The sequence below is a fragment of the Gadus chalcogrammus genome, chromosome 14, assembly GCF_026213295.1.
Source record: "Gadus chalcogrammus isolate NIFS_2021 chromosome 14, NIFS_Gcha_1.0, whole genome shotgun sequence".
NCBI classification, from domain to species: domain Eukaryota; kingdom Metazoa; phylum Chordata; class Actinopteri; order Gadiformes; family Gadidae; genus Gadus; species Gadus chalcogrammus.
Genome location: NC_079425.1, coordinates 18,516,641 through 18,530,559, shown reverse-complemented (window position 1 = coordinate 18,530,559; position 13,919 = coordinate 18,516,641). Strand labels below are relative to the sequence as shown.

The window sequence follows — 13,919 nt, the reverse complement described above, 5'->3', positions numbered from 1 at the left end:
GAAACGTAAACACATTAAGAGGATCCTCTCGAGGGGGGCGCATCGGGGACTGCGAGGAAAGAGTATGAATCAAATCTCCATACGTAGTCGGGATGTGCAAATTTTTTTAGACGTCGTGACTCCGGCGACCAGCGACGCGAATGTCACACGCGGATCTTCGGCTGCCGTGGTCAACCCCCAGCACGTAACCACCGAGCGGCAACATTTTAATGGCGTTTGGGTGAAATCATTGGTGAAATTTCAATAGCCCTCTTTCTCTCTTCCCAGCGTTCAGGAGGAGTAGCTGGAGGAGGAGCAGGGGGGCCGGGGGGGGGGGGGGGGGGGGGGGGGGGTTCAGCACCTGGACAGTTCCGCTGCACGAGGACTCCCTGCTGCGCTGGAGGGGGAAACCCTCTCAGATGGGGGAGCTGGAGCTCTGGCGTAACACACACACACACACACACACACACACACACACGCACACACACATGCACACACACACACACACACACACACACACACACACACGCACGCACGCGCACACACGAACACGCATACACACAGTTCCCAACGAAGCAGAGAAGCGTGAGTTTAGGGCTAATAATATGAAGCGGTTGAATGACGATGCGTGGATCCGCTGGTGTATCGGAATCTAAGGGGAGCGGGAGGTGCGACCATCGAGTCCGAACGGTACGGGGAGCGATCGTCCGACGTTAGCGCTGGGGCTCTCTACTGCTGCGGCTTAAAGCACACACACTGAGACCCTGGTGCTGGGTCGCTTCTCGGTCCGGGATATAGTACCACCACCAGGCGTATGCGCGCCTACAACGTGCTGTTGGAGCCGCGATACACAGGTCGAAAAATTTCAGCCTCACCAAGGTAGGTGTTTTTGGATAAAGTAAAATAGATGGTTCTTGTTTGTGGGGGGGGGTCCATAAGAACAAGAGGACTCGTGCATAGTGTTCCACATTTCTGCGCTGGGTCACAAAGTATAAAGGGAAACTTGATCGATATAGAGATGGAAATGTGAACAGAGCTCTCCAGAGCTATCCATCCGTCTGTGTTCAAAAGGTTTGGGAAATGCTGCACTTTACTTTGTAAGTCATCACGGATCAAGTAACTCACTTTCATTATAGGCCTACAATCAAAGCAGCTGAGATTCTGGTAACAATGTTTAAACTTAAGGTTTCAAACTAGATTATCTATTTGTACATATCATTTAATTTTATGTAGGCAATGTTGAAGAATCAGGCAAAGGCTACTTTTAACTCACTGTGTGTGTGTAGGTATATATTTAGTTGTACACCATTCCCCTTTCTCATTAAATGCATTAAATAACCTATATAGGTCACTTTATTCTGGCTTATATATACCATCACAATATACACATATGTACTGTATGAAGGCAATGGCAAGGTGTATGCATGTTTTAATGGTCTTTGTTAAACTAGGATGGTCTGATGGCATCCGGCATCACTTGACTGCTCTGCTAGTATAAAAACACAAGGTCAACGCCCTATCAAATATAAATCCTACTCGGTTTTAACATTCAACTAATCACACTAACTAAACTTTAAAGGCCAGCATTTGGTTGGGTCTGCGTGCTACAATGTGCTTTGTGAATTTTGTGTTTGGATGTGAAGGAAGGTGGTGTTGTATTAATGACGGTGTTTCCCCCGAAGGTTCAGCATGACTAGGGTGTCTATCAGGTGAGGAGCTGATTCTTGACCCACGCCTGCACCACCTCACTCCGTGGGAAGACCGCCGCCACTACCACAACCAGTACCACTGTTACCACGACTACCACCACCACCACTACCTGTGTACCTCTTCATTCTGTGCCAGGCAGTCGTCACATAGCCAAGATGGAGTAAGTCCACCCCGTCTCAGACCACTCTCTTATCCCACTCTCTCTCTCTCCCTCTCGCTCCGTTTCTCAGGTCATTACATAGTAAATGATCTGATTGTTGACTCTCGCATAGGAATGAACTATAATGATGATACAAAAACATGAACTAACTTTAAACAGTAAAATAACTTGCTTTATTTCGGAGGCACTTTCATGCAGTGACTTACAGTGAACCCCCAGTAGGGGTTATTTCTACTAGGATGCTAGGGCTGACCCGGGCACACAAAGACACACGGTATACCTCCGCATCCCTTCCATCTGGGAGTGCCGTCGATAAATATACTAGTTGTGAGTTGGTTTTATTTGAAGTGAATATGTAAAACAAGGTTTTGCATGCACTGGTGGCCCACCTACATAAGATGAGCACAGAGCCCTAACACCAAGTGATATCTGCTGCAGAACAGCTTGGGAGAACATCTGCTCGATGCCTATACCTGCCTGAGTCGCCTGAGTGGGTACACAGGATTATCACGTGTCCGTCCTCAGACGACCAACGTGTCGGCTGACGGTTCCGCTTCACAGGAACTCGTGTGTGTGTGTTTAGGACTTAGAAAGAGAAACTCTATGAATACAAAGGGTCTTTTCTTCAGAGGAAGTCACATTCGCCGCGACTTGTTGAACGCTGGGCTATGGAAATGTATGGAAGCAGGTCTATCGGTGGGGTTGCCCGACTCCCAGCCGAAGCGTTCTAGGTTTGAACCCCCAATGTCCTCCTGGCTTACTTGTAGACAGCCTTGAGCAAGATGCACTCCCTTGGCACTTAAAGAACATCACTTTCAGGGCCCCTTCTAAAAGTGACTGCTAAATTAATTCATAGTCGTTGTATTAGAAAATAGTATATATATATCATTTATAGGTGGATTCAAGTTTTTATTTAAGCATTTTTTATGCTGTATAAATCTGATTTAAAGATCTGAAAGATTGTAATATTATTTTAAGTAAGAGAGGTAGTGTTCATGAGGGCATAACTTATATTTAATTGCCCAGGTTGTGTAGTGTGTAGGATTTCTGATAAGATGTAGCAAATACGTTCTACCAAGTATGAAAGCAGTGAATTCCCTTTGTAACCCCTTGAGGCCGTGAAGCAGGCTTTACTAAATTCACTTCCCCAGTTTCTCTACTTCTGCTGCTACTACATAGTAACAGTTTGAGTATATTTGAGGTTATTTTTCAAAATGGCGTAGAAGTGCCGCAGGGATCTGAGAAAATGACATTCGTCGTCACGTATCCAGACTATTTTCCCCAGCTATTTACGAAAAAAATAAAACATTTCCAGAAATATATATATTTTCTCTACCCGAAATGAAAAAAACAACAAAACAAAACACTTTTCCCCATTTCCTTATCTTCCTTCCTGGAGGCTTGGCATTACTTTATATTCATGAAGGTTAACGTCGGAACAACTTCAGTATTTTGGACTCGGGACATTATTACGTGTTTTTGCCCGGCAGGTATTTCTGTGACCTTCCGCTCTGGCCCGTGACACGCCCCAAGCACATTCTGTTACACAATGACCTTTCCACCTGCCCCATTTACTGCTGTCCCCTGTCTCCTGTCTACTGCTTTATGTGATGCTGGTGCTGAAAGAAAGAGGTTCCGTACAGTATGTAGACACAGGTTCCCAACCCTAAAACAAGATACTACTCACCCCTTACTTCCACACTGAGTCACTATTCGTCTCGAAAGTCTTCCCACGGAGTGAGTTAAAACAATTATATTAATTTACTATTTAGCAATTTTCACTATTGAGGAAAGCATCTTGCCAGGGTGACGCAAAGGGTGTTCCCCTGTCAGCGGATAGGGATTAAGTATGTTTGCTCAAGCAGTGGTATATAAAGTACCAGCAAGTCATATTTGAGTAAAATATATCTTATACAGCTGTATACAACTTAAAGTGACTCTGGTAAAAGTGAGTCATCTGTAAGAAAAGTAAAAAGTAAAAAGTAATAAAATACGTGGATAGATAGCTAAAATGTATTTAACTATCAAAAGTATATATGTGGGTTAAATTCACTTCAACGTTTAATGTGTGTAACATTTTAAACGCAACTAGACCTAGGTAACATATTTTGTTGAGTTGTGTACTAACATTATGTCAATTGTTTCAACAAAATTCAAACCCAGAGACAATTGTATTTTATTCACTGTAACGGTTTGTAACATTTGATCGCATATCTAGTCGGGATGTGCAAAAATGTTTAGACGTCGTGACTCCGGCGACCAGCGAATGTCACACGAGGATCTTCGGCTGCCGTGGTCAACCCCCAGCACGTAACCACCGAGCGGCAACATTTTAATGGGTGAAATCATTGGTGAAATTTCAATAGCCCTCTTTCTCTCTTCCCAGCGTTCAGGAGGAGTAGCTGGAGGAGGAGCAGGGGGGCCGGGGGGGGGGGGGGGGTCTCTACTGTAATCCAGTAGAGACCTTATTTATCAATATGATATTTCCATATTGATTCAGCTTACTGGAATGTTTCACTATTAACCCGTGTAGTCGTTATGTATGCACTTATTTTGGTGTGAAAAAAGTCTGCGATAGTTTCCAACCACACGTAAAGAAAAGTATTTTTCTTCCATCTATGGATATGCCCACACTATTTCTCCATTGGACACAAACGTTTTTACCTGCCCTACAATATTAAACTCTAACCCGAGAGAGAGGGGTCGAAGCCGACTTACACATAGTCGACAGCTGGTTAATATGCGACCATGACTTTGGTGATCTTTTGAATAACACTAGGGTAACTGCAACAAACTTTTGCTTACCCGCGACAAACTCAGACACGCGTTGCAACACCAAAGTCAAGTGCAAGTGTTCGCGTCTCTCTCGGGATTTCAGAGCCAGACTTTATCGTGATCGTGACTTGGTTATGCACAATAACAAACACACCGGATCAAACGGAGATAATCAAGCCTTATATTCCGTTGTAGGGATTCATTTGATAATGTTGTCAGACACCTATATTGCAAATCAGAGCATTTCAGTGGCAAAACAAGCACTATTGGATGACCCAAATTTGCCACAAAGGATTAGATTGCATCCAGTTTTGTGAATTGTTGGTTCCTTGCTCAATTCTGGACCAAAATCCAAGATTGAAGGCTAAAAGCACATCTCAGATACGTTGCCCCCAGGCTTCTAATTACGAAGGTTGGATTTGAAATAGAAAAACGAATAATAGGCTACCAGTCGCAATAGGGAGATGTTAAATTCGCTAGCGCAAAGTTTCACGCAAATTCTACTCACACAAACGGCACAAATTCGGCAAGTTTAAATATTGAAATTTTGTGCGAATTTCACTTGATGCTAAGTAACATGGGTAGAATTTGGCTTCGCTTTTGGTGTGCTTGACCTTAAGGATAAACCATCAGAATGCTAAGGCAATTATTTTCAGATTTTATTTTGTAGCCAGTAACTCTTGAGTCCACTGCAAATGTATTGGAGTAAAAGTATTTAAAGAAAAATAAAATATGTAGTGTAGTGGCCTTTCCTAAAATGTTGTTGGTAAGCTAGCCATAGGTTGCTGTGGTGCGCCTTAAGGGAGGCTACGTATGTGCTTTGCGGTTGGGTATTATTCCTGTGAAACGTTAGATATGCTCTATGTACTCTAATAGTTAAATAAGTGATGGTTGCGTTTTAGGTATTTGGGAAGAGTGTTAAGTTTTGGTATTGGTTAGGGATTGTTAGTTTAAGTATAAGATTAGAGAAGGCTAGGTTTATCTATTAGGGAGGATATACAGTAATGTATTAGGTCAGAGATGTATTAGGTCGGAGATGGTTAGGTTTAGCTATTAGGTTAGAAATGGTTAGACAATAATGCATTAGGTCAGATATGATTAAGTTGAGTTATTAAGGTTAGATATGGCTAGGTTTAGCTAATAGCTTAGGGATGGCTAGGTCACCTATAAGGTTAGGCATGGCTAGGTTTAGATGTCAGACATCATGTATCAGTTCATGGATGGTTATGTTCATGTATCAAGAGATAAATCTGTCAAGGTATGGGGTTTGTTGTTGTCAAGGTCAGAGTAAGGATCAGGGACTCATGGGGCTAGTCCATATCCATGCACCCACATGCCGTGAGTGTGACGGTTTACGCTTGGACGGGTGGAAAGAGGTTGATGGTGGAGGGACACTGGATAGCACGTGTCTGTCGCGAGTTGTTCAGTTTCCAGTGCTGATCGCCTTGGACGGTTTCCAGGTGTTGGGATGCAGATGAGAGATGGAGGGGCGGGCATTGAAGGGAGGGTACATCAATGTGTGGTGTGTTAATGTGTCTGGAGAGGCTGCTCAACGGGCCTAGTTCAACTGACTCTGCACGCAATTGGCTGCTAGCCGTCCCTTCCCTGTCGTCCCTGTGTTAAACCAGCCAATAGCTCAAGCTTGGTGATTGGCTCCCGCAAATACGTTTCGGAAGCAGAAAGAAATGTATTGCTCTTCTCCAGACCCTTCTGCAGGGTGAATTCAAATTGCCGGCTGAACGGGGTACCCAGTCTGTGGGGGGGGGGGGGGGGGTACATCAATCTACATCAGCAGGAGTAGGAGGTTTATCAGGGGTCTACCAGGTGACACAATTTAATCTATAATCTATAATATTTTTCTCTATTTACTTAGCATGTCTATTAGGTACATGTAAGGTATGTGTTGCATCTCCCCCCCCCCCCCCCCCCCCCTACATACACGTCAAGCGTATTTGCAGTATTCTGTGTTGAATACAGTTTTATGTCTGGAGTACATGATACATGTGTTGAGAGTATAGAGCAAACCTGCAAATCCGGTATCGGAAGATGAAGGAAAGCATTTTCTCTCTCTTCCCCCCCCCCCCCCCCCCCCCAAACAAATGACTAGCACTCCCCAGAGTGTGGAAGGTAGGCTTAAAATACCTTCTGCGGGCCGAGAAGATACGCTCACACCCGGTAAAGATGTTTAGTGGGTTACATGACATGGAACCCTGCCAGGAGGGCGTTAGTTCTGCTGCTCTCAAGATGCTGTTCTGTTTCTGTGAGTGCTACCAACCTCACATCATTTGTTGAACAGAAGTGTCGGAGGAATTACAATTTTAATCTAAAGTCTGGGTAAATGCCTTGTTTGCTGGTAAGAGATTTCAGATTGAAAGTGGGGCAAATAAAGCTTTTCCAACAAATACATTACCTAAGGTGTGTGTGGTGTGGTGTGCAAAGCAGTGACATTTCATTGCGTAAAACCCCTACCCTGACCTGAGTAGAGAACAGAGACAGCCTTCTGGATGGCTAAATGGACACGGAATGAGACTGGATCTGTAGTAGAACAAACCCCTACTTATGTGGAGTGGTTGTCTCTCCAGCGTTCCTCCAGTTCCCCTCTTGTGTCAACATCCTCTTCCTCATCCTGCCTTATTCAATAAGAACCTTTCACCTCCTGTCTTACCTCCCGAGACATCACATTCTCTATCCATCCATCCATTCTTAAATTTCTCCTTATGTCAATCTATTCATCCAATCATCCACCCTTTCTTGATTCGAACCTTCCGGCCATCTATTCATTCATCCACACAGCCATTCATAAAACCATCCAACTTTCCATTCATTCATCCATTCGTTCATCCATCCGTCCTCTAACCACTGATAACCCCCCCCCCCCCCCCCCCCTTTTTAAATGAGTTTTCCCCGTAATTAGAGCGAGAGAGAGAGAGAGAGAGAGAGAGAGAGAGAGAGAAAGGTAGAGCGAGAATAGGCCATCCACTCCAACCGTCAAAGGCAGGAGGGTGCCCGCGGTACGTCACAGCGTAAGATGACACAACAAGCATCTGCTCCAGCTCTAAAAATACCCTCCTCAGGGGCCGCACTGCACGCAGTCTGTCTGCAACCGCTGTGGTGGAGGGTTCACACGTAGCACCTCTCAGGGTCTCCGGCAGGCTTCAGCCCCCTGTCTTTCCCACCTCTGGGACCCGGAGTCTCTTGTCCTCGTGTTCACCTAGCGGCCATATTGGTTCCATCTTGGTTTCTAATTGGTTCTAAATGCTAGCTGGTTTGGGCCACTTAGTGGGGAATTCCGCGTTACACTTGTCTTTCAATCGATGGTTTCTAAAATGCAGCACGTTTGCTTGTTTGATACATTTTATGTCCTCGCGGGATACTTTTTCTGGGTTGTATTTTCATGGTTGATTGCACTTATTCTAGGTCGCTTGGAAAAAAAGCGTCACCTAAATATATGCAATGTATTGTAATGTCTGTCTTTTACTTTGATCATATGAGAAGCAGGCTAAATCAATAATTTCATTATGATATTTGAATGGTTTATTTTGATTTAAACCAAAATCGGACTGTAAAGCACGCAAATCTTTAAATTTGATTTAAAAGACAAAAAGTATATAGATATTCTGATGTGTAGTTTCTATCATGTCTAATATGAATTTCTTTGTGTGTGTGTGTGTGTGTGTGTGTGTGTGTGTGTGTGTGTGTGTGTGTGTGTGTGTGTGTGTGTGTGTGTGTGTGTGTGTGTGTGTGTGTGTGTGTGTGTGTGTGCGTTTGCATGGGTCCAGAGACATAGACCACAACAGACTGTCTGAGCTGGAGATCATCTCCCAGCCAGCGGAGGATGAGGGCCCGTGCATGGGGCCCCCGGTCCAGCTGGTGAGCTACGGCTACAGGGACCTGCCCCTGACCGCCCTGGACCTCTCTCTGGCCGGCTCCCAGCTCCTCTCCAACACAGACGAGGACGAGAGCAGAGAGGGGTGAGTCCAGCCTGGAGAGTCCCCACGATGGGGGGACCCGTCCGGTACAGTGGTACTGACCAACAGACCAGACGCTCTGCAGACACACAGAAACACCTTGGATTACAATAAGTACAATAAACACAACACCAACCACCGCACACACACAAGCATGAATACAAACCCATCCCTGTAAGCACACACACACAAACACATGCAGACATACACACACATACACACACACATACACACACACACACACACACACACACACACACACACACACACACACACACACACACACACACACACACACACACACACACACACACACACACACACACACACACACACACACACACACATGCACATACATGCATAGTGTAAAGAGCACGGGGTAATGACTATCTGCTGCATCTATTACCAGTCAAATATGTGGCCTTTGTCTTGGTTTTGTCTTGTTTCTTTGGCGTTCTTTGTCTTCCTCTGGCTTCAAAGAGAGGTGTGTTGCTCAGAGAGTTAAATGCTTGTGCATACAGTATTCCGCCTGTGATGTTACTGCAAGCCAGGGGTTCGGCCAACTTAGGTTTCCTGTCCGTTTCCAGCTGAGAACGCACAAACGTAACCCCCAAATAGGTTCAAATTGGATTTGGTTCTCTGGGGCAAGGCACTAAATGACCTATACTGATCCCAGGGCTAAAATGTTACTAAAAACATAGACCCTAACCGTCCCTTTGCTGAAGGTTACGTGGCCGAGTGTTCAGCCATCTGAGATTGGGTTTGCTCAACCCCCCGGGACCTGTCTCCCTGCTGATCAACACATCAGTCTCCATGTGTGCTCTTAAAGCAAAGAGACTGTGGTAGTCATCGCTAAAGTCCTCCACCTTTTCCTTAAGCTCTTAATGAAATGAAATCTCCCCTCGACCTACAGTTCATGAGCTTAAGATTGCGTGGATCTTGTTACGCCCTCACCTTCACTGCAGTGTAACCGGAGAGCTAATCTCACACATTCATCACTAGGACTGGACTCTGCATCTGGCCTCAGAGTGGCGATGAACCTCATCCTTAGCCCCTCCTCGATGGGCAGGTGAGGGAGTCGAGGTTAGACCAAGGCGTTTGTTTGTTTGCCTCTCAAGTCGGGAGAATTCCCATGAAGGCAGGAGATGGGAAATAAGGAGAGCTCCCCAATGGTATTTTATGTGATTCCCCGTCTCTCAGTAACGTCCGTTCAACGAAGCAAAGGGCGATGGCTACGGTGGAACTGTGTTGCAAAGCACAAAAAAAAAAGACAGTGACCTGTTAGAGCAGCTGGGATGATGTAAAGAAGCGAGGGGGTACCAGGTGATACTGCTGCATCATTAAAAAGCAGGGATGAGTCAAAGGGGAGGTGTCAGTCAGGGGGCCCCCCGGGACCAAAACTGGCTCTTATTTTCTGTGGATTTCAGCACAACCGCTGGGCTGTGTGTGATTACGTCTGTGTTTCTGGCTCCTCATCACTGTATCGATCTTCGGCTGCTGGATAGGCAACCGGTGTCATCTCTCATGACACACCTCCACCATCACCTTCGTCATCCTCGTCATCATCATTGATACCCTCCTCTTCGTCATCATCATCATCATCATCATCATCATCATCATCATCATCATCATCAGCTTCATATGTCATCATCATCATCGGCATGATCGTCATCATCTCTGTCATAGGTATTATAACATTATGACATTATTATCAGCATCACAATCACTTTAATTTAAATTCTATCTTCATCATCACCAGCACACTAATCTCCTTCAACAGCAGGACCACCACCACCAACCCCCTGCCACCATTACCACAACATCCTCTTCCTCTTTCTTGCTCTTGGTCCTCTTCATCACTACCTTTCAAGAACGCCTCATTTGGCCAAAACCCCCGACCGGGCGGGTCCTTCCTAGTTGACATTCTCCACACGTATGGAGCGCTGCGCATCATATCAAACACGCTAACGCCATCCGACACCAGCCCACCCCGGACTCCCTGGGGGGGCTGCTAACAATGCAGGCGAGGAGGCATCGCCAAAGCCACCTTTGATTGGCTGATCCCCCAAGATGGAGTGAGGCGGTGGGGGGACGCTAAACAACAGCCACCACCGCTATTATGCATCTGGGAGGGAAATCGTCAGCAACCCTCTATTTATTATTATTAAACTAAGTAACTTTATTCCACCAAATTATCCCGTATCTCCTCCCCGAACGCCAAATGCTTTTTTGGCTTTACGTCTCTGCTTATTCTTTGTTTCGCTAATGAGTTTGCCAAGTTTGCCGCAACTCGCCTCAACACCTCGTATTCAGAAAAGTGTGAAAATAAACACAACTGTCATGAAAGGCTGGAAGTGTTTATTAGGCCGGGCTGTATTTTAAGACATTACAACTCGTCACACACATGTAGTCTAAAACAGGACTTTACATTCTGGGTAGAACAACTTCGGTTGTGAGTCAATTTCCCCCCGCTGAAAACAGAACTCGGGTCTCTATGTTTAGCTGAAGGCTGTCAGATTAGTGTGTTTATGTCTGCAGGTTTGTGTTGTAATACTCTGGTTTGGGGGAGGGGGGGGGGGCTCGAGCTGTGCGTATTAATCAACAACAAAAGGCGACTATGTCAGGCTGCCAGCCTATGATGAAGCACCCGGCCGGCAGCCATGTTTGCATATTACACACTGTACCGTGGTGAAGGTGGGGCCGACTGCTCTCCATCACTCCCACTATACACACACACACACATGCACGCACGAACGCACACACGCACGCACTCACTCACACACACACACACACACACACACACACACACACACACACACACACACACACACACACACACACACACACACACACACACATACACACATATACATACACACACACACACACGCACACACACATACACACACATGCACACGCACGCACACATGCACACACTCACTCACTCACACACACACACACACACACACACATATACACACACACACACACACACACACACACACACACACACACACACACACACACACACACACACACACACACACACACACACACACACACACACACACACACACATACACACAGACACACACATACACTCACACACACACAACCGCACATGTTCACGCACAAACACCTCACTTAAGGATTCTGAGAAAGGCAAAGCAGTCATTCTACAGAACTTTTCCCAGAACTGATGTAGACAAATAATCACGCTGGCTATTGACACTAAGCGGGTGACATTGAGAGCGACAGACGGACAGGAATAGAGAGACAGAGAGACAGGCAGAAAGAGACAGCGAGAGCAAGAGCAAGGCACTGAATGAGAGATACAGAAATAGTATGTGTATGAGAGAGAGACCGACAGGGACGGAGAGAAATAAAGGCAGACGGATAGGCGTAGAGAGAAACAGAGTGAAGGAATTTTGTGTCCCCTTGCTGCTCATAAACTTTCATAACGTTGCTTCACTTCATATTTAAGTTGATCCTTGGACTCTAACCCTCAGGAGTTATGGTTCCTCTACCCTTAAGCTTTCACCCTTCCAGACGGTTGCACTCATTTCCTTCTTTCACTCCTTCCTTTCACCTTGTTTCCTTTTCATTTGACTATCTTTACACTAACAAGATTACACTCAGTGTCTCTGTGTTTTATAATGTGCCACCAGCTCACATCAGCTATGGGTGAGGTGTCCACTATCCCCCCATCCTGTCTGCTATTATTGGGTTAAGCCGTGACCTTTCTCTGACCTTCCTCCATCACGTCACTAGTTGTAAAACCCCTCCCTGTTTCTTAAGATCCTTAGTGTCTTCACACCTCAGCCCCGACACATTGGCCCAAAACCCGTTACCGGCTGCTCCATCATGGGACAACCCCCCACAGGTAACTCCACCTGCCCCACCCCTCCACCCAATACCAGCTGAGATAGGGTTGATGAGTCCAAGCACCAGAGCCCATGGTTGTTGTCTCGTGTAGAGTTGAAAGCGTTGTCGTGGGCGACATTGAAGGTGTAGCAGGAGGTGGTGGTTTGTTTATTTCTTTATTTCCTCCAGTCCGCCGTGGATGGCCAGGTGCAGTGTTAGCAGTTTGCGGGTGCCCGGTGGTAAGTGGGATGTAGTTATTAATAGAGAAGGTCCATCCATCTTCCTGTCCGGGGACAAACGCTGGGAGGAGACCGCTCCTGTTCAGCACCTCCTCTTAGGCCTCACCTGCCGCTCCTGTTCAGCACCTCCTCTCAGCACCTCCTCTCAGCACCTCCTCCTAGCACTCACCTGCCGCTCCTGTTCAGCACCTCCTCTCAGCATCTCCTCTTAGAACATCCTCTTAGCAACCACCAGCTCCCCTGTTCAGCCGCTCCTGTTCAGGAGATTAACTGTGTGGAAGAGGAGGAGGAAGGTGTGTGTCTGTGTGTGTCTGTGTGTGTGGGGGAGGAGGAGGAGGAGGAGGAGGAGGAGGAGGAGGAGGAGGAGGAGGAGGAAGGGGAGGAGGAGGAGGAGGAGGAGGAAGGGGAGGGGGGGTTAACTGTGTGGAGGAGAGGCCGATGTTGGTTCTTTTTGTCGTAATGCAGGAGATGTGATGTGGGTTCTTTGGTGTTCTGGCATAAACGTGTCCAACTCTGCAAAGGCATTCGATCCTTTTTGTAAGAGAGCCTTCAAATATGCAATAATGTGTTCATTTGAAAATATATCAAATTTCTAAATGTTTAATATAAATCTGGTATAAAAAACATGGGACTTGGGCTTATTGAGGATTTTGACGGAATGAGTGATGGTAGGCCATTATGTATAGTTCATAATGGCCCTTATAAATCGTATTTAAGGGCCTGCTATCCAATGTGAAACTATTTGATGTGTTACTGGGTTTGACCAATCTCTTAGGCTACGTGTAGGCATCGCTGAGCAAGATGCCTGGAGCCTTACCTATATATAAATAAAATAGCTAAATTCATATTTATAATGACCACCGCGTCACAATACTTGCTGAACAGCCAGCAGTGGGTTCACACTAGACTAAATAAAACCAAACGGCTCCTCTGAGGCTACAGAATACCTCCTAGATCACAAGGCAACCTGAACACTCGCTGTAAGCACCATTAGCATTCCGGTGGAAAGCGTGAGTCACTAGCTTGTCTCCTGTCCCCTCCGCTACAAGGACACACCTAAGCAGATAGGAACTATTTTCACCCCCCCCGCCCCTCTCTGAGTGATGACTAGGCTGTTCTCTAACCCACAGACGCTGCTGAACTACAGTAGGGTGTGTGTGTGTGTGTGTGTGTGAGTGTGTGTGTGTGTATATACACGTATATGTGTGTGTGTGTGTGTATATG

General features: G+C 46.1%; 1 protein-coding gene across 1 annotated transcript in view; it reads left to right on the top strand.

Moving 5' to 3' along the window:
- Nucleotides 1–773: 773 nt before the first annotated feature.
- Nucleotides 774–13,919, top strand: part of LOC130403722 (transmembrane protein 266-like) — a 34,196-nt gene continuing 21,050 nt past the window's right edge. Inside the window, exons 1-3 of the mRNA XM_056608143.1 lie at nucleotides 774–858; nucleotides 1,662–1,849; nucleotides 8,404–8,595. Coding sequence (XP_056464118.1) covers nucleotides 1,845–1,849; nucleotides 8,404–8,595 — 197 coding nt within the window. The 5' untranslated portion in view covers nucleotides 774–858; nucleotides 1,662–1,844. The remainder of the gene's footprint in view (nucleotides 859–1,661; nucleotides 1,850–8,403; nucleotides 8,596–13,919) is intronic.